Raw genomic sequence first — 27,773 nt, forward strand, 5'->3', positions numbered from 1 at the left:
GTGTGGTCTTGATAAGGGCTCACTGTATAGTCTAGGACTGATTCTCAGTTTCAAGATTGTATGTAGCATGATTGCATGTAGTGCCGTAATAATGCCTTTTATCTTTTATCAGTATTAATAAATGCATATTACAGCAAAAGAAAAACAGGATTGTCGTGCGGGGGCCCAAGGTTCAGTACCAATTAACCTGCCAAAAACAGAATATTTAAGGAACTGCTCTCCTGCAATGCTCCTGTGCTCTGCTAGACACTGAATGCCTAGAAAGTGTGGAGAAAAAAATAATACCACAGGATTGACAAAAACCTCCAGGATCAGATTTGTTTAAAAGAAGAGAAAAAAAAAAACTGAAAAAGAACATAAAGATATTTCAAAGTATCTTTTCAGGGCAACTTGTAACACCTACATAAAACTTGCATGATTCCTGGAGGGCAGAAACATATTCATTTGGGATTTTCTTTTGTGAGAGAATAAGGAGGAATGAGCAGAAAAAAAAAAAACTGAGAATCTCATTTCCTCCGCAGCTGCAACGATGGAAAGCTGAAATGGTTCACATAATAAAGGAAATAAAGGAAGTCATTTTCAGTGATTATCTGTCAGCTTTCACTATGTCATATAGACCTGCTTTCTTTATATTTTGTAAAGTGCAGCAGTTCCTTTTTTCTTTCTATTAACGCACCGCATCCTGCATAAAAGCTCTGCTTCGCATTGTCTCGTTGGCAAAAACACTTTCATTCATTTTTCATCAGCTTGTTTTTTCATCTCTCTCTGCTCTAATTTTACCATTTTGCTTGTACCTGTACCATCATACAGCTGCTCCCTTCAGTGCATCTTAATGAGATCTGAGTCAGCAGGGTGTATTCTGCTTCGGCATGCCAGAGCAGAGAGGAATATTTGTGTCACACAGCTGGCATTTCATCCCAGCTCTCTGCCTGGGTAGTACACGGATCATCAGAAGGTCATCAGCATTTTCTTTCTGCCTATGGACAAAATGAGGTAACACAAGGGAGGCAGAAGTTTCTCCTAATTTATATCGGGTGGGTCATTCTGTAAAGCACTGAGAAAAGCACTGAAATTGGTTAACTTCCAAAAAGGACATCAGTAAACACCCAGAGGACCGCAGAAATGAAATGGGACAAAGATATGCAGATAGGCATGCCTGGAGAGTAGAAAGAGATGTTCTTTAAATAAAAACTATGAAAAGCTGCCACCTGCTGGATCTGTGGTGAAAGCATGATTTCAGTTAACTTCAGGTGGGCTTGATACTTGTAACAATAATGCGGTTTAGAAAAGGTGAAAACTGCCCAGTGGTATTAATTTGTGGCGTGACTTTAATTTGTATTCAATGTTTTGTGATGTTTCAAAGGAACTGTGTGTTTGCATAAAGGGATGGAACACCTTGGTGTTCCCCCATATAAACTGGAGCAGGTGGTTGGGGAGAGGGAGGTCTGGGCTTCTCTGTTTAGGCTACTGCCCCTACGATCCGGCCCAGATAAGCAGAAGAAGAAGGATGGATGGATAATAACACTTTTTCATGCCATTTATTGCAGTTGATTAGAAAACTGAAATGAATTGTTTTCTCTCTCATGCTATATGCAGTGCTCACTTTCTAGCCTGTTTTTTTAAATAATGTATTAATTATATTCCCAGAGCAAATGAAATACAGAGAGACTTTATGTTGGGTGATTTAGCTTTGTCCATTGGTTCGACAAACTTTGAAATCATTTTGAATCTGGACAATGATTCTTGATTGTGAAGGAGATCCTTCACAAGAGACAAGGTGGAACATTTAACTTCTGTAATTTTCATTGCACTTTTAACTGTAACACCCACTCACTTGTCGAGCCCGGATTAACTCACGCTGATTTTATTGTTTGGACTTCATCATTACAAGATCACATGGGCAGGTAGGAAAGCAAGAACAGTCCTCATCTTATTTTTACATGTAATATAAGCAGACAATTATATAGTGGAACATCCACGATGCATATCAATATACAATTGTCATGCCCCTAAAAGTACAGCGTATTTACGCTACTTAAATATGCTACGTCCAGATGAACAGAATCAACTTTTGGAGATTTACTTACCTTGACATCAAGACGTACAGCATATTTACATTGTGAACAGAAGAATTTCCACAAATAATCCCCTGTTTAAAATAACTTATAGTATAATTTGTATGTCCTTTCATGTAAAAAATGCCTGAACACCTTACACACTACTTAAAATGACTTACTCACTATTTAACATTTCTTAAAATATAATTATTTGTCTTTTCCTGTAAAGCCTTAAATTATTCCCTCTTATTTTAGTGCATCCACACCGTTTGTTGCATGCTATAATATAAAGGGCAACCAGTACATATCTGTTCCGAGATAATGCCCAGAGCATTAAAATTATTGGCTGCCAAAGGCTAAATTCACATGCGAAGAGACATATTTCAGTTCCTTCGGCTTTCTTCGGTGTCCATTATTTGTTATTATTATTTATTATTTGTCTGCGTTTTATTCTGTGCATTAAATATAGAACAAATCCATATTAAACAACACCCACTGTTAAATATGAGACCTCCTCTTTATCTTTTACATCTTCTTTTTACAGTGTTTGTTTGAAACCTGTTGATCGCTCTAATATGTACAGAACCTCATTGGCTGCTGACTGTTGCCATGACAGCGCCAAACCACAAACGCTTCAGAGTGAAGGATTGTGGGTAATACATACACATATCTGTAAGTCTGAGATGCTTTGAGAAGTGAATACCTGTCCTTTCCAGTATTTAACGACAAAACAGCATCGCGATGAAGGTTTGTACCAATAAATTAATTTTATTTTCGTTCACTAATTCCATTCGTTCCACACGCTTAGCTGGATGCTAACTGCGTTTATTCACCTCCTAGAAACCAAGCGTTAGCCAAGTGTTAGCTGAAGACTGACTGAACGTCGACCAACGTCCACTAAAAATGTGTGTTGCGTTGTGTGTTATCCAATAATCGAAAGAACAGGCTGTTTTGGCAAACATAGTGATAACAAAAAGCTCTATACTCACAGCTAAAATAATATCACCCATAGCACCTTTCTCCTTTGTCACCCGTCTTTTTAAACAGCGCTTTTTGTGCGTTTTTGTTAAAATATTTTAGGTTGCTGAGCTAATCTTTGTAATGATAACGCAGACATGAGTTTAGGCTAAGTTAAAATAAGTTAGTTGTCACTTTTCTGTTTTATAAGTAACTTCTGCGGGTGTATTTTGTTGCATCCAGTACATGGGTATGTTGTACACCTAGCTATCTGGCACATGTTTTGATATAGTTTGATTAAGGAGCTTTCTAGATGATGCTTTAATATGTATTTAGAAGCAAATAAGATGAAACTGTACGTTGAAGTGGCACTCCATCAATTTAGTACTGTATGTCTCTAAGGTTGGGGGTGCTAACATGAAAAAATAAATTAATTGAATTCCTAAAACTTATGCCAGAGAGAGACTTTGAACCTCTCCAAAAATTCATCCTCCACATACGTAAGTGGCTTTCAAAACCGTGGGGTGTGGATAAATAGGTGAGAAATGTGAAGTGATACTAATCAATAAAACAGATTTATTTGGGGAAACAATCAGTTACCAGGTACCCTGAAAATTTTAACTTGGATACATTTTCTTGGATTTGACAACGTTGAGCGACTCCCTTTTTTGTCTGTTATAATGCTCTTCATTTTGACCTATAAAATTGGTAGAGTGGGAAAAAAGAAACCTATAAGGACATCTTTAAATCCACAGAGTGTTTTTGTGCTTGCTGAAAAAGCCTGGGCGGGATCTAACCTGCTGTACAAGTGGCAGAAAAGCCTTGGTAATTATATCGCTGTTGCAGGGTGAGTATGCCATTTTGATTAACAAAATAGCTCTGAGAAGGCTGTGTAACAGTCTGCTATTTATCTTCGACTGCGCTTTATTCTCAATCACACAGACAGGACAACACAGTGAAAATATTTGATCGACATGGACACAAGTGGACTGAAATCAATCTTCCAGGGTAAGTGTGAGAAAATCACTCAGATTCCAGTTTTGTGTCATCTAACAGTTTTAGCTGATTACCACTGAATGTTCAGGTTTTCTTAATAACTTCCTTTCTCCTCTTTCTCTGTAAGACGCTGTGTGGGGATGGACTGGGATAAGGATGGGGACATTCTGGCAGTGATAGCTGCAAAATCCAGCTCCATCTTTCTCTGGGATGCCAGTGTCAGTAAAACATCCCAGATAGACAGCGGTATGAGGTACGACCATTTCAGAGGGAGAAAATAAAACCCCATCATTCTACTACAGTTAATTGCTGAATAAGTGATGCAAGTGTTAGTCATTGCATAATTTCACTGCAAATATGTTTTTTTCCTGTTTCAACAGAACACTAATCTTGAAATAAGTAAAGCTAAACGTTTTGTGTTCTCATTGTTGATGGTTTCAAACAGAGATCAGATGTCTTTCATCTTGTGGTCAAAGACTAGCCCGCTGTTGGCAGTCGGAACAGTCAAAGGAAACCTGTTGATCTACAATCAGCAGACCTCACGCAAGATCCCTGTGCTGGGTAACACACAACACACCTGTATATATAATCTTGGATGGTTTAATGGTCTTTAGTCTGTTCTGTAATACTGATTCTCTGCCTCCTTCTCTCCGAACTTGATAGGCAAACATAGCAAGAAGATTACCTGTGGCTGTTGGAGCTCCCAGAATCTGCTGGCTCTGGGGAGTGACGACAACACGCTGAGTATCAGCAATCATGAGGGAGACACCATCAGACAGGTAGTCAAATACAGTAGTGTGCAAAAATCTTAAACCAGCCCTCATGTCTTATAATTTTTTTAATGTTCTTTAAGAATTGTTTTCCAGTTTTTCTGAAGGTCTTTCAGAGTTTTTCTTTGGACATTTGCTGCTTTTTCACTCATTTTCACTTCAGTCTGTGCTTTGTTTGTTAAGCCATTTGATCAAGGGATCATTCAAGCATAAAGAAGGCTAACTCAAAGTGTGAACCCGTGTTGATTCTTTACATAGCAGAAAGCTTAGCAAGCAGGCAATTTTAAGTTGTATCTTTAGGCATTTTGTTACTATATGCCTGTGACAAAAACACATAATTTCTTTGGTTGAATCTGTGAAAAATGCCAAACATAACACAGTGTGACAGACATAATGTAATATTACATAATGCACAATAATACATAATAGTATTTTTGCACCAACAAGGTGATTCCCAAAGAACTATTAGCAGACCTGTTTGTTAAAGCCACATCAGAAATGGATTCAATGGAAGGGTGGATGTTAAGTAGCTATTCAGGAAACAGGGAGAAAAGGCTGAGGTACACCAAATTAAATCTGAACTGGATTAAAAATCAGTCACAGCAGGCCTTAATGACCGAGTGTACTTTCTGATCTTTTGCCAGACAACAGTTCGTGGTGAGCCTGCTGAAATTTACTTCTCGGTGATGAAGACGGATGAAAGGTCAGCTCAAGGAGAGAGCACAGTGAGTCTGTTTTCTGCTAGTTTCAAATTGAACCTGTACTGGAGATGAATTTTAAGAAGGTCTGTTTGAACATGACAGCTGATCTGGGATTTGCAGAAAAGTTCAAATCAATTTTTCCTATGAAGGCGATAAAAGGTTTAGGATGTCTGAAATGTGTCATGGAAAAAGTGCACGTTATTTCACCCTTCAGGTGAGTGTTTCTGTGGACAAGAAGATACTGATGCTTTTCAACATCAACGACCCTGGAAACCCAATAGAGCTAGCCTTCGAGCGCCGCTATGGAAACATTGTGTCCTACCGCTGGTATTGCATCTGTTCACACACACAACAAGCTTTGGTAATCACACTTGAGTTATTTGCAGTAAAACGTGTTCTCTCGCCATCTTTGTTGCACTGTGTAGGTATGGTGATGGGTATATACTCATTGGTTTCTCCCATGGATACTTTGTGGTCATCTCCACACACATCAGGGAGATAGGATATGAGCTCTATCAGGCTCACAACCATAAAGACTGTCTCAACAGCGTGGCCATCTCCACAGCACTGAACAAGGCTGCGTCTTGTGGGGACAACAGGTACGCAAAACACCACCACTCTTCAGAATCTTCGTGTGATGTTAAAAAAAAAAGTGTGCTTTGTTGTTTTTTTTGCCCCACAAAAATCCGGAGAGACAGGGATGAGCTGTGTCACACTTATAGCTGTAAAGATTGACTCAATAGTGTGGGCATCTCACCAGCATCAAGCAAGGATGCACGCAGACTTTCAATAAAGCAGCTGGACTGCCATTTCAGTTTTGTTTATTTTTTTAATTATTTGTAAATGGGAAAAATCTAACCCTGTGCTTCTGCTCCAGCATAAAAATCCACGAGCTGTCAGATCGCAAAGATATCAGCAGTATAATTCAGCTGGATGATGAGAATAAAGGTGAGGCTGTTGTTTTTGTTTTGTTTTCTTTTGGGGGTGTTTTAGGTTTTTTTTTTCACCATCCAGCTAGGCCATCTTACATTCTTCAGTCACTGTGGATCCCGCTGTGTCTCCTCCTACAGGTTTGGATCAGCTGAGCTGGACAGATGACGGCCAGCTGTTGGCACTTTCCACACAGAGAGGGACGCTCCATGTCTTCCTGACAAAGCTGCCCATTCTTGGCGACAGCTACGGCACCCGGCTGGCCTACCTCACCTCCTTGCTGGAGGTCACTGTCTGCAACCAGGTGGAGGAGGTAAGGACACACACAAACACGGATTCTCTTATAATTGTCATCAGTTATTATTCTGAAAAAACAGCAGAGATAGGAGAGTACTTTCTGAGGTGGCTTACTGCTGGCAACAAGATGAAAAATAAAACAAGAAAATCAGCAAAAAACAACAAACTCAAACAACTTGGATTAAAAACCGGGGTTTTTTTAATAGAGTCGAGGGATTAGCACGCTCATACAGGCTCACGGCAGCCCTTAAACAGAGGAAGGATTTCTTTAAAAATGTAATATGTAATATGAGAATCTGTTGCTGTGTTTCAGGAGAGTCCAGTAACGATAGAAGTGGAAGTAGAGCCCACGTTCATTGCAGTGGGACCGTACCATGTGGCTGTGGGGATGAACAACAGAGCCTGGTTTTACGCCCTGGTAGACCAGGAACCAGGTGTGTGTGTGTGTGTGTGTGTCCACTGAGTCAGGTTTCCAAGAGTGAATCACTGCCCTTCTACGTCCCTGAAATGTCTCTGTGTGTCTCAGGTTTTAATAAGCTGAAGGACATCGAGTATTTGGGGACAATAGCCAGCATGTGTCTTAACTCTGACTACGCAGCAGCGCTGTTTGAGGGGAAAGTCCAGCTCCATGTGGTGAGCCATCTGGTGACTGATCACCGAGCAGGTTTCATCGTTTTTTGTTTTATCTCATGAATAAACTACAGGCCTCCGTATATGTGTTGTGTTTTTAGATTGAAGGCAAAGATCAGGACGAGAAGAAGCAGATGAAGCTTTTTCCAGACGATGACAGAAAAGGCCGCATCCTTTGCCACGCCCTCACTGCTGATTTCCTCTACTATGGCACTGATGTGAGTGCGATCAGAGAAAAAACCCACCTTTGTACAAAATCTACATGTCATAGTTATGAGGGCTATCAGTATAACACTGTCAGTTATTAAATATATATATATTTTTATCTTTAGTTTAATTGTGTTTTTCTTGTCAGTCATGTCCTGTTTTCACAATCCCTCCTTTCCCCCTCAGTGTTTTGTTTCTTTGTTTTGTTTTTTGTCACTTGCTAATATCACTTGAATTTTTGTTTTTCTCAGTCTGGAAGTGTGGTGTCTGTCCTGGTGGAGGATTGGGAGACAGTGAACAGCTACAGCCATTCAGTTGGTGTGAGGAAAGTGTTCCCTGATGTTATTGGCTCTCGACTGGTGTTCATCGATAACAAGAACAGCGGCTTCTTGCTCTCCCCTGCAAACGTCAGTGATTTTTAAAAGTATTAATATTCACCTAAATAAAAAAGCATATAAAGTACCTGAGCATATTGTAGTGAAACTTTATAATAAGATAATGAATATTTCACCAAGATGACTGTCACTGTGTGTAACACTTTGTGGTAGTAATAGAAGCAGCAGAAACCACCATCTGTACAACACCACACTGGGTTTTAAATCAAGCAATCAAGATGTGATTGAAGTGCAGTCTTTCAGCATTAATTTGGGGGCACAACTTCTTTAGAATTACAGTAACATACGTGTGTGTGTGTTACAGGCAACAGAGTCCTGCTTTGAGCTCCCCAACTTCTCACCCACCATCACAGGAGTGCTCTGGGACAACTGGCATGCAGACAGAGGGGTGTTTGTAGCCTATGATGATGACAAAGTCTACACCTACGCCCTGCATAAAACCACCATCTATGGTAGGGGGACAGCACCACATCACGGGGCAGTAATAGGAAGGTCACATCAGTGCCCACATGCATTCAAATCTACTACAGGTGATATTTTTAAGTGTATTTCCTCTCTCTGTGACTCTGCTCAGGCCCACAGGTGGTGTTAGTAGGGAGCACTGCACTCCCCTTTTCCCAGAAGCCTCTGCTCTTTCACAACGGTGAGCTGACCTGTCAAACGGCGAGCGGTAAAATCAGCGAAGTGGAGTTGAGCACACACTCATTCCTGAAGCGCACGGCGACAGACTCATCGGCAGAGCTCAGCAGGCAGCTCGCCCAGGCTCTCATGCTCAAAAGGTCAGCGATGCTGGAAACACTGAACTGTGTGTGCTCCAGGTGGAAAAGGCCTTAAAGTGATATCGCTGTTGGTTCACATGCAAATGTTTAATGTAAGGAATGAATTTGTCCCATCTGCAGTCGGTTTTGCTTTGCGCTGCTTTCAAAGAATGTTATGAAGGAAAAGATTAAAGTTATTAATTTGAAACATTTTTATCAAACTTCATTTTGATATAAGAGAAAGCATCTGAAAAAACCACTCATCCCTTTCCACTGATTTACTTTTCTTACCTGCTTTTACATTTTCACTCAAGATAAGCAGTTTGTTAACTTACAAAATTGCAATTTTAAGGCAGCCAATGGCGACTTTGATGGAGGCGAGAAGAACCGTAAAGGACTTATAAATAACATAATCTTCCTGTCCAGGTTCCACGAAGCCTGGGCTCTGTGCAAGTCTGCAGGTACTAATGCAGACTGGGCAGAGTTGGGCAAAGCCTGCTTGGTCCACATGGAGGTTGAGCTGGCCATCCAGGTGTACCGCATGAGTGGCAATGTCGGCATGGTGCTGTCTCTGCAGAGCATCCAGGTATACACACGTTTTCCTTTCATAATCTCACTGAAAGTCCTAATGTGTTTTCATAAAATGATTTTAGCATTAGATTCTTAATATGTTATTTGGGTATGTGTTTATTTTACATTTGTTTCTGTTTTTTAATTATGCTCACATCCCTCTGTATGTTTGGTTGTGTTGATTAATTTATGATGCCATCAACCTGCCGGGGACCACAGATGTAAAGTAGCCTGTACAGCTAAATCTGGCATATTTACTAGTTATGCTCTCATGTTAATTAATATGCATTGTCCCTTTTAAATAAACATAAACATAATTTGTGTGTCACAGATTCTTCCTGACAGACATCTCCTCTGTCTGTTCTAATTTTAGACTGGTCCACTTGTTTCCTCTCTCATTTTCTCTTAGTATTTACGTCATTCTCTCTTTCCAGGGTACAGAGGAAATGAATTTACTGGCAGGACATTTGGCCATGTTTCTGGAGGACTACAACCGGGCCCAAGACCTTTATCTGTCCTCGACTTCCCCAGTCGCTGCTCTGGAGGTGTGTTTGCGTCTGTGTAAACATTTAAGAGATTGAAAATTGACTCCTTGCATTTTTTATGGTGTCACATGCATAAAATGTTAAGCTCTTCATTACAATCATAAGATTTTACTGCATGCAGAACATCTGTAACCATAATATTGTTAATGTAGTATCGTGTGTGTGTCTTTGTGTGTATTAGATGAGAAGAGACTTGCTGCACTGGGACAGTGCTCTCATGTTAGCCAAGAGGCTAGCAGAGGATCAGATTCCCTTTATATCCAAAGAATATGCTGTTCATCTAGAATTTGTGTAAGTGTTTACACACATGGCACAGGTTTAGGTACAGACCTGATTTGTCTACACTCTCATTAAATGTCTCACTCTCTCTGTTTGTAGCGGAGATTATGTTACTGCGTTGGCACACTATGAAAAAGGCATGACCCACAACAGCAAAGTAAGAGAAATCTCATGTTGACGATTCAGGTTTTCCTTTTAAGTGATGTTTGTGACTTAGTGTTATTTTTTTAAGTGTTTCATAGCTGAAAATGTCACCTAGAGTCTTATCTCCTGCTCACCTTCTCCCTGTATTTACAAAGAGGACACTTGAAGGCAGGTTGGAGGGTCGCTGTACATCAAGCACAAGTTACAGATTACAGATTATATTCTTTCTATTTGTTGCACAAGATGGCAGTTGAAGGTTCTAGTCGGAGGTGAAGGAAATAAAGCAGTTTTGTGTTTGTAGCCATTTTTCTAATTTTTCCCCTCTCTGGGCAGTTCCAGGAGCACGATGAGGCGTGCCAGGCAGGTGTGGCCAGGATGTCCATTAGGATGGGTGACATCAGGAGAGGAGCCGCTCAGGCTATCCAGCACCCGAGCAGAGTTCTCAAGAAGGAATGTGGGGCCATACTGGAGAGCATGAAGGTAGAGTCAGCCCCACATTTTTGGCAGACATTTCCACCTAAAAAAGCATCCCTAAATTTAGTCAGTTACAGCTTGAAAACCATGTGACCAAAATGAAAAACCTCAGGCTCCACGGATAAGGGACATCTGTGGGAATTTAAAAATATAATAATCCCTGTTCTTATCGCGAGTCCAGGGGAGATTTGACAAACTGGAGCAAAAGTTGAGTGTGAGTAACAGCCTTGTTGGAGTGAGTCTCAGCTGCGTCTCTACCAATTTTATAAGCAGAAATATACACAACATATGCTGTGTATATTTTAGTCAAAGTCTGTCTTACTTTGTTTGTCAGACTTTGAAAAATGGAGACGACTGCATTTACAGATCAGAGGTGGTGTGTCTTGTTCATATCTTCAACTGAAACTACTCCGTGTGTTTTTTCTTTAATACAGCAATACTCTGAAGCTGCTCAGCTCTATGAAAAGGGACAGTATTATGACAAAGCGGCCTCTGTCTACATTCGCTGCAAAAACTGGTGAGGCAAATATGAACAAACCCTGACTAACATATCCAATCTGCACGTTTCTCATCATCTTGGTTGGATTTTACTATGTTTTGCTTCTTTCGCAGGACAAAGGTGGGAGAACTGCTTCCAAATGTCTCTTCTCCCAAGATTCATTTGCAGTATGCAAAGGCCAAGGAGGCGGATGGCAAGTAGGTTGTTAGTTTGTGTACCTGTGGCTGTGTGATGTGTGGATCGCTGAAAGGGAACCTGACGTCCTGAGAACTGTGTGTACAGATACAAGGATGCGGCACGAGCCTACGAAAGCGCGAAGGACTGGGACAACGTGATCCGCGTGCTGCTGGACCACCTGAACAACCCAGAGGAAGCTGTTCGCATCGTCAGAGAGATGCAGAGCATCGACGGAGCAAAGATGGTTGCCAGGTAGGATTTTACTGACCTTAAAATCCAACAAATAACTCACTTTTTTAACATTTACTGTAAAAGGGACAGTTTTTACAGCTTAACAAATTAAAGGCACTGAGTGTACAAAAACATTGGTACTGTGTTATTTTATTAGTGACCTATTGAGATTGAAGGTTGCATAACTGGTGCCTGATACATTCGCATTCACAAAGCTGCAACCAATGACTATTATTACTATAGATAATTGAATGTCTTTTAGGCCTGTAAATGTTATTAACAGGTGATGGATGACAGTTAGGAGGATCACAGTAGAAGCTGGGAGTAGCTGTGGTTCAGTGTACTTGATGTTTAAAGGCTTTAAGGATTCATTCCTGTTAGGGTTGGTGCTCATTAATTTTCTGTCAGCTCTGTTTGTTTCCGCTTGGTGATTTTATAAATTTTTTTCCATTTGTCTGTTTGTGTGCACCCCAGGTTCTTTCTGCGGTTGAACGACTATGGCTCAGCCATCCACTTCCTAGTTTTATCTCACTGCAACGACGAAGCCTTCCAGCTGGCGCAGCAGCACGGACAGATGGAGGTCTACGCAGACATCATCGGTCAGCCTGTTTCTGGAAATGTGTTTCCCTTTTGCAGTGTTTGCTCGAGGCCTGAGCTGTTTTCTCTTTGTGTTATTCTGTTTAATTATGTGTAGTTTTCACTGTTGTTTCATGGCTGGTGGGTTTTGTGTTCATCAGGTTCTGAGGCGACGCAGGAGGACTATCAGAGCATCGCTCTTTACTTTGAGGGAGAGAAGAAGCACCTGCAGGCTGGCAAGTTTTTTCAGAAGTGTGGACAGTACAGCAGAGTAAGAGCAATGAATTCACTCATCAGTCATGTTTAGTTTTATGACTCCTGTTATTCAGACGGCTCTTTTCTTTCTGGACAACTGTCAGGCGCTGAAGCACTTCCTGTTGTGCCCTAACTCTGAAGACAACCTGGCGATCGAGATGGCGATTGAGACGGTGAGAGCTGTGAGCTAAAGAGTGTGTGTGTGTGTGTGTGCGCGCGACATTTCTTTTATTGATGTGTGTGTATTCCAGGTTGGCCAGGCCAAGGACAGCTCTTTGACCAATCAGCTGATAGATTACCTGATGGGGGAAAGTGACGGCATGCCCAAGGTAACTGGATTACGAGAGCCTTTTATTTCAGGTTGAACTCAGCAAGCATATTCTGATTATTAAATTATTGTTCTGCAGTATTTTTACTTGCCTGTGAATATATTCTTTGTAGCGCCTTCAGTGAGCAGCTGTAGTCGTGGGTTTTCTGGTTTTTGCTGTAATATTAAAAAGGACCCAGAAGATTTAGACTTTCTTCACAAATGTTGTGTTTCAAGAGGTAATGGGACAGCAGATCTGTGATTAGAGAGCAGCTGGGAGTTTGTTTGACAGATTGTCTGTAGTAAGTATTACTTTGAAGGACTGAAGAAGAAGATTTTCAATACTGCTGAGACTTTCTTGTTTTAACTCTAAGCACTTGAGGCAGTTTTCTTATGCCTGATGGTTAAAATAGGTGAGTCTCTGCTGTAGAAAGGTGTTATTTTTTTTTCCTGCAGTCAGGATGGGCCATCACTTGCATAATGTCTGATGACAGTTACAGTGGAGCTAGTATGTCAGCAGATAATATTTTTGAGTGTTAAACTCCTGTGTTTTGGTAACAAATGTGGCTGACTGTGTATCTGCAGTATTTTCTAAGCTTGCTGATATATCAGAGAAAAGTTGCACATGAGCCATTGTTAAGAGAACGTGGGCAAGTTTTTGCTATTTGTTCTCTCATTTCTGTTTGTTGAATTTTTAGTTTAGTTTAGCTTTGCAAGATTTTTATGTGTCAGTATCTCTCGCTTTAAATTATCCACTGTCCATTTCCTAAACCATGTGTCATGTTTATTGGGAGTGACCAGGATGGACTAGATTAGAAATGATATACTGGAAATTAGTGTATCAGAGAGTTAGAGACAAGGCTGAGATGGTTTGGATGTGTGCAGAGGAGGAACAGTGGATATACCAGACAAAGGATGTTGAAAATTGAGCTTCCAGGCAGGAGAAAATGACAGAGACCACAGAAGATGGCTCATGGATGTCGTGAATGGGGATATGCGGAGGGTTGGTGTGGCAGATGATTACGTTAGGGATTGGGTGAGAGGGACAGAGATGATCTGCTGTGATGACTTGTAAAGGGAGCAGCTGAAAGTGGGTGGGTCCCAGGGGAGTTAGAGCGGTCACAGGAAGCCTCTGATAGATGGGTCACCAGTCTGGCAAAGACACAACTTAAACCAGATAGTTTTGCAGCTGTTACTGTTTTATGCAGCTAGAGCCCTGAGTAAATTTGAGAGGGAAACTTTTTAAATCTATTAGTTCATGTTTCTCTTTTCCTCCCAGGATGCAAAGTACCTTTTCCGGCTGTATATGGCCCTGCAGCAGTACAGGGAGGCAGCTCGCACTGCCATCATCATCGCCAGAGAAGAGCAGTGTGCAGGTGCAAACAGATTCACACAAACATATTTATGTGTGGGCAGCAACAGCACAATAAAACATGCTTGCTTCCAATCGTTTGTGTGTAACTTCCAAAGGGAACTACCGTAATGCCCACGACGTACTGTTCAGCATGTACACAGAGCTGCAGGCTCAGAAGATTAAGATCCCTGCTGAGATGGCCACCAATCTGATGATCCTCCACTCCTACCTACTGGTCAAGGTGAGTACAGCACACGTCTGTCATGCAGCTGCTCGGACGGTCTGCAATTTTTGTCTTTTTGGACAATTGTAAAGCTGAGGATAGAAAAACAACAACAAATGAAATACTTTACTGTAATACAGAGTAAACCCCAACAATCAGACGATGTCCTTTGAGTAAGCATTTGGTGAGAGTGGGAATGAAAAACTCCCTTTTAACAGGAAGAAACCATAACCAAGCTCAGGGAGGGGCAGCTGTCTGCCTTAAAGGGTGGGAGGGTTAGGATAAAAATGAGCATGTCCTAATTAAAAGATTTTAGTAGTAGTAGATGGAGGCGGAGTCGAAGGCTGGCCATTATCGACAGGGTCGACTGTGTTGTTTACATATAAAACTACAAATACAGGCTTATTTCTTATCTCTGGGTCCATCAAAGGGTCCTGGACTGTTTGACTCTTAAAACTATGGTTTGACCTTTTCAGCACGATCCTGCTATTTCCAAAGTATAAGAATTACATTGTGTATGTTCTATTACTGCCACCTACAGTGTACTGTATTTCAGTAGTTTTTTTAAGGTAACAAATTGTGCTCAACATATTAGCCTGTAATTATCAACATTGCAGATGTGGATAAGTTTCAAACAAAGTGCTCCTGATATCGTCAGAGCTCACACAAGCACCTTTTTGACTCCTGCTTCTCGTTGTTGTTACATTTAGATTCATGTAAAGAGAGGAGACCATTTAAAAGGGGCACGGATGCTCATCCGCGTCAGCAACAACATCAGCAAGTTTCCTGCACGTGAGTCAACTCGTCAGTCTGATTCACATGATGGCTGATAAAACCTAAACGCTGGTGAAAAGCCAAAAACTCATCGGTGTGTGTTTGCGTGTGGGTAGATGTTGTTCCCATTCTGACGTCAGCAGTAATCGAATGTCACCGCGCCGGACTGAAGAACTCTGCATTCAGCTTCGCTGCCATGTTGATGAGACCGGAGTATCGCAATGACATTGACACCAAATACAGGAAAAAGATTGAAGCGATGGTTCGGTGAGTCCATGTGATCCTTACCCTCTTCATCCATCCTCTGCTTTATCAGCTCCTCTTGCCCATTCTGCCCCTGACTCCTCATTTTAATTCCCATCTGCACCCTAGTCGCCCGGATAAGTCGGAGCTGGAGGAGGAAACTACTCCGTGTCCCTTCTGTGGCTTCCAGCTGCCGCAGAACGAACTGCTCTGCATTTCCTGCAAAAACAACCTGCCCTATTGCATCGCCACGGTACACAGGACGGCTCGCTCACACACTGTGATGCTCTTTGCCAAGACAGACCCGTATACTCTTCATCTGATTCTCGATCCATCTGCTTCTTCCTCAGGGTCGTCACATGCTGAAAGAAGACTGGTCCATCTGTCCTCATTGCGAATTCCCTGCACTGCACTCACAGTTCATCCTGTAAGTGGCACACACATCTAAAATCATAAAACCATAATGAGCAGTTCACCAGCAGTGGGTGAACTGGTTTCCCTGTTGACTATTTTTGAACATGACAGAGTCAAATTTGTTTTTGTTATTTTGCCAAAAGTTATATTTTTATGGTAGCGCTGAATACTTTTCCACCTTTATCAGTAATCTTAGTAATCTTAATGTTCACTTTAAGAGGAAGCTTCTCTTATTTTAAACATTAGAGTGCATTTCATGTCAAAAGTGGTCTCACCTCCTGAGAGTGAAGCCACTGTCAGCATTTCATTGATGTTTAACAGATTCATACGGGACAGACCCGGCATTTTATTTCCAGTTTTGATGCGTTCATAAAAATCTAAAGCGTGTTTTTAAATCATTTATGTTATGATCTAACAAATTGAAATTTAAGACGATCCATAACAAATGGTGGGTAATATAACGTTTTTACCGATTTCCTTGATCTTCACCTGATTCTCACCCAAATTAAATGAGCTCAAGCTGTTGTTGGCATCTACATCGCATTTGCAGAACAGCACATAAAACCATTGAATGGTCACTTTGTTATTCTAGTTTATGTGATAGAAAGTTTTCAGCGCCCTTTTTTCAACAACTTTTTATCTTTTCAAACAAACAGGAAAACCCCATTTAACCACTTCACCATGTATTTGTGCTAAATAATGTTAAGTCCTCTGGCTGTAGGACTTCACATTATCAATTAGTGTAATTAATAGAAATTTTAAATGTTCACGTGTAAACTGAACTTTGTTCCAGGTTGCTGGAGAGGGAGACATTGTGTCCTATGTGTTCTGAGAGTCTGAGTGCCAGTCAGGTGATAAAGATCTCCGACTGTGCAAAATACCTGCAAACCTACGAACCTGATGAAACCCAGTAAAAGTACAAGAGACATCAACCAGAGGGGTGTGGCAGGAGGCTGTAAAGAGAGCGGGTCTGAGCCGTATTCTGAGGATTCAACATCAACTAGGTCAGCTGCAGTCTGAGTGTGTGTGTGTGTGTGTATACAAAGATGTCCAAATTTCTCATTTTTAATATGGTAGTCCAGTGTGTTTGGGGGAGGGGGTCAGTAAATGTTCTGTATTCATGTTTCTAACAAAATGTGTATTTTCAATAAAAATGTCTTTTTTTTTTTATTAAGAAATTCTATTTTATCATCACTGGTATCAAAATTGAGCAACAAGCTCATTTCCAGAGCTCAAGCTGAAACACTGAGATGTCTTTGTGTCTCTTTCAAATTATAATCAGTCACTGCAGTACGACGATACACCGAGGAGAGTGGAAGACGTTTGCACTCATTATTATTCAAATTTCACCTCTCCTCTGGGTTACTGTCTGAGGTTACTTCAGATTTTCTTTCAATTATCATCCATGTAATTCTTGTTCAGGGCTCTGTGAGGCAGCTGTTGTATAGAACTTGGGCCACAGTCCAAAGACATGCAGTTAGTGTGGTACGGTTAACTGGTGATTCCCCCTGCAACGGACTGGTGAGCAGTCCAGGGTGTATCCCGCCTCTCACCCTGTGGCAGATCCGATCAAAAGGGCAACCATTTAGTCACAATCTGCAGTTGCTCACAGCTGAGTCTGTCCACAGTTGGATGCTTTTTCTGTTGAGTCGATTTAATGTAAGTTTGCTCGGCTATTGTCAGGATGGTGGTGCATGAGATAAGCCCTCTTGTTGGATCCCCAGAATATTTAACATTTTTCAACTATATACAAATATAGACAAATTGGCAACAGAGCGGTACAGCATCTGCACCAGCCCACAGTGATGTGGATGCTGATCTACACTCCTACCCTGAAGCGTAGACCAGCTCTGGGTAGTGACTGAAAGAACAAGGGTGTGGATACAAGCAGCAGAAATTAGTTTTCTTTGAAGGGTGGCTGGGCTCTACCTTAGAGAGGGCAGGGAGCCCTCAGAGGGATTTGGAATAGCACCGCTGCTCCTCCACATCGAAAGGAGCCAGCTGAGTTATTTCAGGCATGTCCCACAGAAAAAGCCACAGAGCAGTTAAAGTTATTTGTTCAAGTTCAAATAAGTCACTAGGCAACACATTTCTCTATTAATACTCGTGTATTTTTGTTTGGATTTTTTTTTTTTTTTTTTTACAAAATTGCAATTTACAGGAAAAAGAAACTGTGCTGACTGCAGAGCAAAAGCAAAAGCATTTCTGTACTGTAGTTGTAGAAAAAGAAACAGTCCTCCAGCCAAAGTCGCATTATCAGAAAGAGTGAACGACACTCCTGATGAGACACGTTCCTACAGAGATGTACAGACATGATGGTGGTGGAGCGAGAAGATTACGCACATCATTTGTTCAGTATGGCGAGATTTGGAGTTAAAAAAAACAGGTGCGACGCTCCTCAGTCTGTATTCAAGAGTTTAAAGGGACCAGTTTTACTACTTTGGATAGATACACGTGCAGAGAACATCATCAGTCCTGTCCAGGGCAGCTAGTTTTCTTCCTCTGGTCATTTCTTAGCCTTGCCTTTGCCCTTGCCTTTACCCTTTCCAGAATCCTCCTTCTTCTCCTTGTTTGACTCCTTGGTGGGTTTGGCCTTCTTCTGCTGCAGGGAAGAACAGGAATGCATGTGTGAGAAATATACAGAAAAGTGAACTTAACACTTATAATGATCCCAGAGCTTGAATGCACTCACCTTAATCATAGCGTCTGCTTTGAGCCCCTCTCCTTCGTCTTCAGACTCCGGATTTTCCTGGCTCATTTCCTCCCCTCCCTCAAAGTCCCCTCCCCCACCACGGCGGCCTTTCTTCACCACTTGCAGGGAGTATGGTGTTAGGTGGACCTCTTTATTGTATGCCCGTGTAAAGGCGGCCTTTACCTGGAAGGTGACAACGACAGGTGTCAAAACTGGCTGGTTGTTGGGACGTAAAGCCGTCCAGTTCTGTTCTCATGAGTCGCAGAGATTGACAAAGCAATTTGAGATGATTCACATCATAACTTTGGTTTTAAAGGTACTTTTTGTAATTCCCTTCTGTAGATTTTTAACAACATTTTCACCACCACCAGGGGGCAGCATTTTACTAGTGGGTGTATATAACTGCTTTTAGTTAAAGAATGTTTTACAAAAACTACCTTTAATGCAGGGACATCAAACTCATTTACATCATAGGCAACATACATAATTTGATCTACATTGGACTAGACCAGGGAACCATTTAATCCATGTAAAAACCATTTAATATGAAAAGAAGTGCGATTTCAACAGGACATCTCAGCTTTTCTACATAACAAATGTGTATTATAGAAAAATTTCTGGAAGCTCTTTGTCTTGACAAATGCTTCAGTGGATATTTCTATAGGAGAACCTCAGTAGTAGAGGTCATTATCAGTAGGAAAACTTGTAAAACTTAAAATAAAAAAACCAAAACAGTTAAATGTTGCCGCCTCCTCACCTTGGAGTCCAGTTTGGAGTAGGGGTCGGGCTGTCCTCCCCAGACGCTAATCTCCATGATGCTGTCCACGTCCTCCTTGATGAGCTGATAGTCGTCCAGCAGCTGCACGGCTTCGGCAGCGCCCTCCGCTCCGTGCTTCTGGAGTGGATTTAGAATCGCCTGTCGCAAGTAGTGCAGGTAATCCAGGTTGACTGCCTGTTTGCTGCTCAGTGTCCTGAAAAGAGCCAAGCAGATAAAATAATTCACTGTTGCAGCAGCAGTTTGAGCTCAGCAATGTGTTAAAAGCATCATTATAAGATGATAAAGAAAAAACACTGACTTTAAACCCATGTGCGAGGACAGCTCCTGCACGATGCGTGAGTGTTTATTGGTCGAGGAGTTCTTGCCGAGCCAGCTGGGGAAGATCGGGAATTGATTCATGTAGCCTCTCATGAGCTCGCCTGGTAACACACTGGCATAAATAGCCTGCAAATATGCACACAGACAAACACAAGAAGAAGTATGATCAGGGGCTTTCATTAGAGCTATTCAGCATGTTTATGAGAATACAGAGAAACACCTGTGTATGCATCCCACAGGGAGCCTTTCATCAACATTCAAGGCTCACTGAGTGGCTTTCTGTCCTGTTTTTCACGCTCTCATGATAAGCTAGCTGCTACTTTCACTATGATTAAAAGAAAATCTAGCAATGCTTTTATGTGTATGTGTGTGTGTGTGTTACCTGGGTGGGTAGCAGTGACCAGTTTTGTCCTGAGCGGATCCGTCTATCCACCAGATCGCCATCACAGATGGAGTCAGCCGTCTTACTGAGCAACACCAGGTGGGACTTCAGATTGCCACTGCCAAAAAAACAAAGGAAACGAGCAAATTTAAAATAAAAGTTTGACATCTTGGTCAATTTTACGCATGTGATGAAGCAAGTGGCCTCTCTCACCCTGCAGCAGCTGGGCGCACGTGCAGGTAGTTCTCCTGGACGAATAGCGGCGCCAGCGAGTAGTCGTGGAAAAAGAGGTCCGACTTGTCGATGAGGCTCATGCGGGCCGTCTCCTCCCCCGAGGCAAACACCTTCCTGCAGACGTCAAACGGCCCGAGCTTCATGTCCTTGCGTGCGCTGGCTGCGTCGGACTTGCACTGGTCGTACGTCATCACCTTGTCCTTGGCTGACCACATGCTGAGATTGTGGATCACCTAGAGAGAAAACAGCCACAGTGGTAAGGAGGTAACCACAGAACAACCATCTCAGGCTCGTTATGAGTTGACGCTTTGATTTCTTTACCTGTCGGACATCCTGATTGGAGGCTAAAATGATTTCGTTAAGAGCTGGGGGTGGGATCCTGATTCCCTCCTTGAAAGCAATCGACATCATGGCTCCCTGAGAAATGAAGAAGTAAGCGCGACTGTCATAGATGCTGTTTGTTGTGGTTTCTCTGGGTGACTGAAACTCTAGCGTTTATCACTCTGTCACTTAGCACAAACCCAACTCCAAAAACCTTAAAAACCTCACTAATAAAATCCACAATAAAAGAAAACACAATTAAACACAGAAAACATCTCAAATGTTTAAACTAAGCTTATTTTGAATTTGATGGCAGTAACAAAAGTCAAAAGTAAGTGGTACTAAAAAGAAACATCTGGAGGAACATTTAGCAACTAATTGGATTAACAGGCAAAAGGTCAGTGACATGACATCACCAATCTGCAGAAAACTGCAGAACAATTTCAGAATAATGTTCCTCGATGCAAAATTGTAAAGAGTTTGCGAATATTATCATCTACAGTTAATCTCGTCAAAAGATTCTGACAATCTGGAGAAACCTCTGTGCACGAGGACAATGCCAAAAATCTTCAGGCTCTCGCATTAAAAAACACACAAGTTCATCATGCAAAGCTCTGATTAGTGTTTGCACATCTGGAAAGGCACCATCTATACTGAAAGCTATATATAGGACATATGTGTGAGTACCTTGATTTGTTCCACTCGAGGTCTCTGGAAGCGGAGATCGAAGCAGTAGTTGGCCAAAGATCTAATCTTCTGGTGGTTCCGATCGTTGCACATGCAGATGATGGGGATCTTTGAATTTTTAATAAGGCCGATCATTTCCTACAGGAGCAGAAACACATCGATATCGAAGAAACAACAGAAATAAACCAATAAGCATGTGATCTAAAGGTCAGCTGGAGAAGTCTGAGGATCGGACTGAACTTCTATTTTCTGTTGCAGTTGCTCAGTCGACCATCAACCAGCGCTGAAACCTGTGAGTGCTTATTTTCCACATTTCCCTAATCCAAAACTTTTAACTTATAAAAGTTAAGATCTCTACAGTCTGTAAAAAAAAAAAAAAGCCGTCATTTACCTGAATTCCTCCGCGGTCCTCGTTACCAGCCATGCCATCGACCTCGTCCATGATCAGCACATGTTTACTGCTCACTGTCTGCGACGTGCCTGCAAAACGCCAAGAAACAAGAAGAAGAAGAAGGTTTAAGTGTCACTGATTAATCGTTTGTATGTTATGTTGATTTATTAAAAAGTTTGTCCAGCATGCACTTCATAAATATTGTAAAAGCACAGCCAGAGTTGCTGTTTAAGAAAAAGTGGAATAAATGAGCTCTTATCTACTTTAATGGAGAAGTCGCTGCTGTACCAGAACAACAACCACATCTGTTTACCTTTGCTGTTTTAATAAGAGACACCGGCCTGTGCACAGACTGCGTGTCATTTTTAATCACTTGTATAAAGGCAGTTGAAAACTGGAGTGACCTTTGTAGAAGTTCTCTATGCTGGTGTTGTTCAGCGACTCAGCGACGACCTCCTTCAGGCTGTTTTTGCTGCGAGTGCAGCTGGCGTTCATCTCCACATAACTGAAGCCCAGCTCCTGCAGGACGACACACAGACGCAGTGAACGCGAGGCTGAGATTAGAGCGGCGTGCTCAATACGCACACAGACTGCTCACAATAAATCTGTGTGTGTGTTTTCACGCTGACCTCGCAGACCAGGGCAGCCGTGGTGGTCTTTCCCACCCCCGGCGGTCCGGAGAGCAGAGCAGCTTTGAATCCTGAGCCATCATCTTTCCCTCCAAACTTACCAAACCGAGCCGCTGCATAGAAGAAAGCAGAAAAGAACACACGCAGACTTCAGCACAGACGGGTTTGAAAAGCTGAAATCGACCAAAAATAAATCACGTTCAGTCTTCTGCTACCTGCTGGTTTGCTGCTGCTGCTGCCGTGGTTTTTGTACCAGTTCTGCAGCCAGCGCAGCAGCTTGTTTGCACAGCTCTGGTCCCCCTGCTGGCCAATCACAGCCTTCAGAGAGCGTGGACGGTACTTGTCCACCCACAGCAGGCTGCCACCCTCTTCTGAGGGTGATGGCGATGATTGTTCTGGGACAGAAGAAGAAGAGGTAGAAGAGGAAAGGCCCAGCTCCCTTCGCGCAGTTTGACCCGAGCCTCTCCCGGGTGGAGTCCCACCGTCTCTGGTCTTGGTACCGCGGCCTTGTGCCTGTCCCGTCTTTGAAGGGCTCGGGGTGTGAGGTGACCTGGAGTTACCCTTAGAGGGAGAGATCTTCTGGGCCTTCGGGGTGCTCTTTGAAGCCTGGCTTGGAGGCGTCTTGGTCTTTGTGGTTTTGCTCTATGTGACAAAAGCAGAGGGTATAGAAACCCAGCGGAAATGGGTAACATTCATCTTTTAATGTAAAGCGTTTAATCCGGGAGCAGAAATGAGCAGCTGTGACACAAGATAAGTTTATACATACATACATATATATTTATATACTTTTTTAGTTTAACTGATGTACAAAAGATTAAATTGTACATTACAGGATATTTTTCAATACTGACCTCAGCTTCCGCAGCGATCTCATACTTGGACTTCTTTCCTGGTTTGGTTCCGATCAGCTCCAACAGACCGTCTTCGTCGAGGATCTGGGTGCCGAAACTCTCCGCCTGAGAAACGCAAGAAACAAAACTATGAAGCAAAATGTTTCACGTGTGTGCGGGAAAAATAGAGGATAATAACGAAAAAAGGAGTGATTTTTATTATCATTTTCTGCCATTTTTTCATATCTGGAGCTCAAACTGTTTATCCTTAAAGTCTATCTTAATATTCTTATTGAATTACCTTATTTTCTATCATATGTATTGATAAAGTACTCATAACACACATGATCGGTGCTGGAACAGCTAATCCCTGTGAGATAAAAGCTCGGGCTTCAGACAGTTTTTTCTATTCCAGCTTCTGTTTGATGTCAAATCCTTTAATATGGTGATGCATTCATGTTCAAAGAATGCCACACTAATCACCTTCTCCAGCTTCGATGCACCGCTGTCTCGGCCCTGAATCAGGTAGGTGGTCTTCTTGCTGACGTTGCCCGTCACCTTGCCTCCGTAGCGTTCGATGAGAGATTTGGCGTCTTCTCTCTCCATGGACTCGAGGACGCCGGTCAGGACAAACACGCAGCCCTCCAAACAGTTTTCTGCTCCCTGGAAAACACAAACCACACAGGCAGTAAAGCAAAGGCAGTGCAAGCTTGCTGGCCAGCTGAACGATGGCGTCTACAGCGAGCGCAAGTTACCTTCGGGATTTCCTTTGAGCCCAGAGCTCGTGGTCCATCTCTGTTCAGGAAGTTCCTGTAAGCTGAAGAGTTGGCCTTCTTCTTCTCTTGGTCGTCAGGGCTTGTGCTCGTGCTCTGAGACAGAGGCAAATAATCTGGGTTTTAAATTGTTTGAAGTGGATATTTTTATCTATATGCTCAGGTTTTTTCTTCCTCTGATCTGATAGGTCGTCTGTGTGGCTCACCTCCGGTTTCTTGGGGGAAGTCTTAAGTGCGGTGGGCGTGGTTCCAGTTTTGGGGGTGAACGTCTTCTCTGAGATAGATGAAGCGTGGGGCTCCTTTTTGGGAGAAATTTTCATCTTAGTAGGGGTTTTGCTCTTCACCCCTTCGTTCTTGTCATCATCCTTTTTCTTCATCATGGCCAGTTTGGAGCTGGCTTTTACAGGAGCTGTGGTCTTTTTGGGAGACGGACTAACCACATCTTCAGACACGCTGGTCTTCGAGCTGCTCCCAGGGGCGGCGGCGTCTGTGGCTTTCTTTTTGGGGCTCGTGGTCAAGACTTGTTTTTCATCAGAGCCTTTGCGAGCCTGGATGTTTGGGAAGACAAAAGAAACAAGACTTGAAATAAACTTGAGAATTTAATTGCACAAGCCTTTTTAATGCTTGCAGCCTTTACCTTCTTCGCTTTTGGCTCTTCATCCAGCATGGCCAGCGTTCTGGCAAACTCCTCATCCTCGTGGACCTGTTTTTCCAGCTGAGAGTGAAGCAGCAAAAACATGAGAACAGCAGAAGAGCTGTAATGAACTACGGTCACAGCCATCTGTCAATTTACTGAGCAGCTCTAATTCAAAGTCAAATAAAGCAGCAGCGGCTGATCAGCCTACCTCCATGTCCTCTTCCATCTGCAGCTGCCTGGCGATTTCCTCATCGCTTATCAGGTCGTCTGTGAGAGTCGGCTGAGGAGTTTTTTACAAAGGATCGTTACTGAGTCATGAGAGGATGAGTAAGAAAAACAAGGAAACACACACACAGAAGTAATGCCTCAGTACTCACAGCCTTTCGTTTGGTGCTGGCTACCAGCTTCTTGTCCGAGCGCTGAACACTCGCGCTGCCAAAGTAATCGAGTACTGATGTCGGGGTTTGTTTGGGCTGAGGGGGCGGAGCTGACTTTGGAGTGGAAGGCACAGGAGGAGATTTTGGTGTGGTTTTTCCCTGGGTGGAGGGAGACTTCCCTGACTGTTTGGCTTCCGGACGAGAGCTCGCGGCGTCCGCTTTTGTCGTTTTTGCGGCGCCGTTCTGTTTGGATTTGGAAGTTTTCTTCAAGGACTGGAAGTTGTCGCTGTCCGAGTCTACAAGCAGAACAGAGAGGCCTCCTATCACGCGTTTATAAAAAAAGGACATTTTCCCTTTAACGCTGGGGTAAGAGCACATCTGAAGCATCACCTGTTTCAGAGACGTACTGCACGGGATCTTTTTTGTTTGTCTTCGCTTTCTCTTTGGGGGATTTCGACTTCCTCACTGGCTCCTCCTCATCTGAGTCTGAGCACAAACACAACGCATCACTAGAACCCTGCACAGAAACAGGCTGCAAGGCTCCAAGAAAAACTCAAAGTGGAAGGAATCATGAAGAAAGATGGGCATGTGAAGATTTTGAAAGAAAACCTCAAACAGTCAGCAGCAAAACTGGGTCTGGTTCATCGCTTTGTCTTCCAACACAACAACGACTCAAAACACACGTGAAACCTGGTGAGGGACTACCTCCACATTACTGACTGACGTGCACAAAACTCAGACTTATTGAAAATGTGTGGGGTGAACTGAAATCCATCCAATCTGGAGGAGCTTGAGAGATTAGGTGAGGAAGAATGAGCTGTGATTGGTTGGGAGACGTGTGAGACTGTTGAAAACTACAACATTTTGACCCTGCTAGTTCTTCTGCGTCTGAGGGGGTAAAAATTCAACTTTCATAGGGGGCTAATAATTCTGTCCCCATCTAAATCTACAATCTATTTCCATTCATCTTTAGATGAAAATATGAGGCTAAATATTTTGTGAACTTTTGAAAATGTGTGTTATCTTTTTTTTTTTTTAATCCAGATGCACAGAAGAGCCTGAGGATGCTGCAGGTCTCTGAGTCCCCGCATACATCTCATCAAACCCCCAAACAGCAATAAACTACATTAAAGTAATATATTTTAACAAATCCTTTAAAAACCTTCAGAAAAATAACAATGCTGTGACACCGAGACATCACTGTGGAGGAAATGCCTACCTGAGGCTATGACTGCATGCTTCTTTCGTTTTTTCTCCCCATCCTTGCGTTGCTCCTCAGTTTTTTTGCTTTTGACCTACAGAACACGAAACCACAATAAAGCCGGATAAACAGGATGAAGAGGAACAGAGAAAGGAGACAAGGAGAGGGGGCAGCTCCTCACCTTGTTGGCCTCTTTCTTTTTCACCTCCTCGTCCGTTGACGAGGAATTCTTCTTCTTCTCCTGTTTGTCATTTCCGTTCGGGGCAGGTTTCTGCACCGCAGGCTTAGCCGACGTCGGTGCAAAGAACCGCCTGATGTCCTGCACACACAGAAGAGTACAAACTGTAAGAATTACAGAATTACGTAAAAGGAAAAAACAGGGGGAAAAAAATCACTTTTATCAAAACTATACAACATCCTGACAGCCCTGGAGACTCATAATGCAGTCAAAGTGCCTGGGAGTAGGAGCTACGAATGCAAAACTATTTCATTCTTTGACATCTCAGTGAGACTTTGTATCCTTCCATCCTACCCCATCCACATCTTTGTAGCTCAAGCACATGATCTCATTTTGCAAATTAGAAAAGATGAATTTGAAGGAGAAGGCAGCTATATTCATTTTTTCCCCAAAAGTGGAAATCTTTTATTATTTTAATTATTTACCAATCTTGTCTGTAGACTAGCTCACTTATTTTATACCTATTTGTAGTTATTTTGGTTCCCCAATAACTTATTTTACTTAAATCCATTTTATTATGCTTACTCAGATACATAAATTAATACTGACTGGCTTGTCTTGATAATATATTCATACCCACTAGTTCCTCCCTATATTTTCCCTAATTGAATGAAGCCATCCTCTTCACTCTGCTGCTCCCATTAGTGGACATAACCACCATCTGTCACACCAACCCTCTGCATGTCCTCACTACATCTATGAATGTTCCCTCATCCTGTCACTCCCAGTGAAAATCTTAGCATAAGGACATTTCCTTATGCTAGGTTTTATGAGTTTACACCACAAGTCAACTTTTGATTTTACATCAGTTAATTTTGCTTTTTTTTAAAAAAAAACAAAACAGTTTTTATCTTTAGTTTTATTTAAGTGAATTAAAATCACCTTATTGACACCCAAACAAAAACAAACGTATTCAAAGTCAGCTCAGTCTTTTCACTCATGCCACAGATGTTGCTGCTTCACTGTAGCCTGCAGTGCAGCTGTGAGGAAGCATCTGCACCTGTGTGTGTCCTTCTACACCCACTGCTTTATGGTTTTCCTTTAAACTGTCACCCCTCTGCATGTTAGTCAGTGTGCTTCCACAGCAGACCGCACAGCTACACAAACTACAAACTGAACGCTCTTACACTTCACAGATTTCACCTTCTTCACCTGCTGCTCAAAGCTTCATCTGAACCAAAGGACTGAAGTTGATCCTCTTTAGCAGGAGCTAACTGCGTACTGCGCTTCTTCATCATCATCATCATCATCAGTAGCAGCAGCAAGGTTTAACCACACAACAGCATCATTTCCTCCATATTTACCCGCTGTGTTTATGCACACAGGCTCCAGTTTGAGTGAAAAAGCAGCTGAAATATGTCACGTACCATTGTGAACGCGCTTTCTCGCTGTGTTGGTCTGTTATCAAAAAAAAGTAAGAAAAAGCTTCAACTGCTTGGCGCGAAGCAAGAGTCCGCGGTCGCCTGGAAATGACGCTCCGGCAGCTGGTTGGCGTGCTTCACCGCGTCACCACGATGACGTT

The 27,773-nt window shown here is 42.4% G+C and overlaps 2 protein-coding genes across 4 annotated transcripts; one reads left to right on the plus strand and one right to left on the minus strand.

The window, feature by feature from the left end:
- Window positions 1–2,664: 2,664 nt before the first annotated feature.
- Window positions 2,665–19,677, plus strand: wdr19 (WD repeat domain 19). Of its 3 annotated transcripts, XM_085162297.1 has the most exons (37): window positions 2,665–2,804; window positions 2,898–2,962; window positions 3,770–3,861; window positions 3,957–4,022; window positions 4,138–4,263; window positions 4,456–4,571; window positions 4,674–4,789; window positions 5,425–5,505; window positions 5,696–5,808; window positions 5,907–6,080; window positions 6,359–6,429; window positions 6,552–6,724; window positions 7,022–7,142; window positions 7,235–7,341; window positions 7,440–7,556; window positions 7,797–7,952; window positions 8,245–8,392; window positions 8,515–8,719; window positions 9,125–9,284; window positions 9,703–9,813; window positions 9,995–10,104; window positions 10,192–10,249; window positions 10,570–10,716; window positions 11,145–11,227; window positions 11,323–11,406; window positions 11,492–11,638; window positions 12,092–12,216; window positions 12,355–12,464; window positions 12,553–12,621; window positions 12,700–12,777; window positions 14,035–14,131; window positions 14,226–14,350; window positions 15,043–15,124; window positions 15,223–15,373; window positions 15,479–15,602; window positions 15,700–15,776; window positions 16,557–19,677. In XM_085162297.1, the coding sequence occupies exons 5-37, from the start codon at window positions 4,151–4,153 to the stop codon at window positions 16,675–16,677; spliced, it is 3,870 nt and encodes a 1,289-aa protein (XP_085018423.1). In that variant the 5' UTR covers window positions 2,665–2,804; window positions 2,898–2,962; window positions 3,770–3,861; window positions 3,957–4,022; window positions 4,138–4,150; the 3' UTR covers window positions 16,678–19,677. The 3 variants fall into 3 exon arrangements, with proteins under 3 accessions (XP_085018423.1, XP_085018422.1, XP_085018424.1); XM_085162296.1 differs by lacking the exon at window positions 2,898–2,962; XM_085162298.1 differs by lacking the exons at window positions 2,898–2,962; window positions 3,770–3,861.
- Window positions 16,778–27,753, minus strand: rfc1 (replication factor C (activator 1) 1). Its single transcript, XM_085162299.1, has 23 exons — window positions 27,619–27,753; window positions 26,195–26,332; window positions 26,032–26,107; window positions 25,203–25,298; window positions 24,813–25,108; window positions 24,644–24,715; window positions 24,436–24,513; window positions 24,005–24,346; window positions 23,781–23,894; window positions 23,509–23,688; window positions 23,047–23,151; window positions 22,411–22,837; window positions 22,196–22,308; window positions 21,971–22,085; window positions 21,567–21,655; window positions 21,176–21,313; window positions 20,489–20,584; window positions 20,147–20,400; window positions 19,934–20,051; window positions 19,532–19,677; window positions 19,213–19,426; window positions 18,456–18,638; window positions 16,778–18,365 (listed from the first exon to the last, which is right to left on the minus strand). Exons 1-23 carry the CDS (start codon window positions 27,619–27,621, stop codon window positions 18,270–18,272), a joined length of 3,489 nt encoding a protein of 1,162 aa, XP_085018425.1. The 5' UTR covers window positions 27,622–27,753; the 3' UTR covers window positions 16,778–18,269.
- Window positions 27,754–27,773: the final 20 nt, after the last annotated feature.

Source organism: Neolamprologus multifasciatus, chromosome 6 (genome assembly GCF_963576455.1).
Source record: "Neolamprologus multifasciatus chromosome 6, fNeoMul1.2, whole genome shotgun sequence".
Classification (NCBI taxonomy): Eukaryota; Metazoa; Chordata; class Actinopteri; order Cichliformes; family Cichlidae; genus Neolamprologus; species Neolamprologus multifasciatus.

What these genes read in the sequence shown, in the direction of transcription:
- wdr19 (XM_085162296.1), top strand. An exon ending in GCTGTTCATCTAGAATTTGT is followed by an intron (nt 10,105 to 10,191) that starts GTAAGTGTTTAC and finishes CTCTGTTTGTAG; the next exon opens with CGGAGATTATGTTACTGCGT. An exon ending in AGTGTGGACAGTACAGCAGA is followed by an intron (nt 12,465 to 12,552) that starts GTAAGAGCAATG and finishes GACAACTGTCAG; the next exon opens with GCGCTGAAGCACTTCCTGTT.
- rfc1 (XM_085162299.1), bottom strand. An exon ending in GTGCATCGAAGCTGGAGAAG is followed by an intron (nt 23,152 to 23,508) that starts GTGATTAGTGTG and finishes TGCGTTTCTCAG; the next exon opens with GCGGAGAGTTTCGGCACCCA. An exon ending in CGGCTGCCCTGGTCTGCGAG is followed by an intron (nt 22,086 to 22,195) that starts GTCAGCGTGAAA and finishes GTCGTCCTGCAG; the next exon opens with GAGCTGGGCTTCAGTTATGT.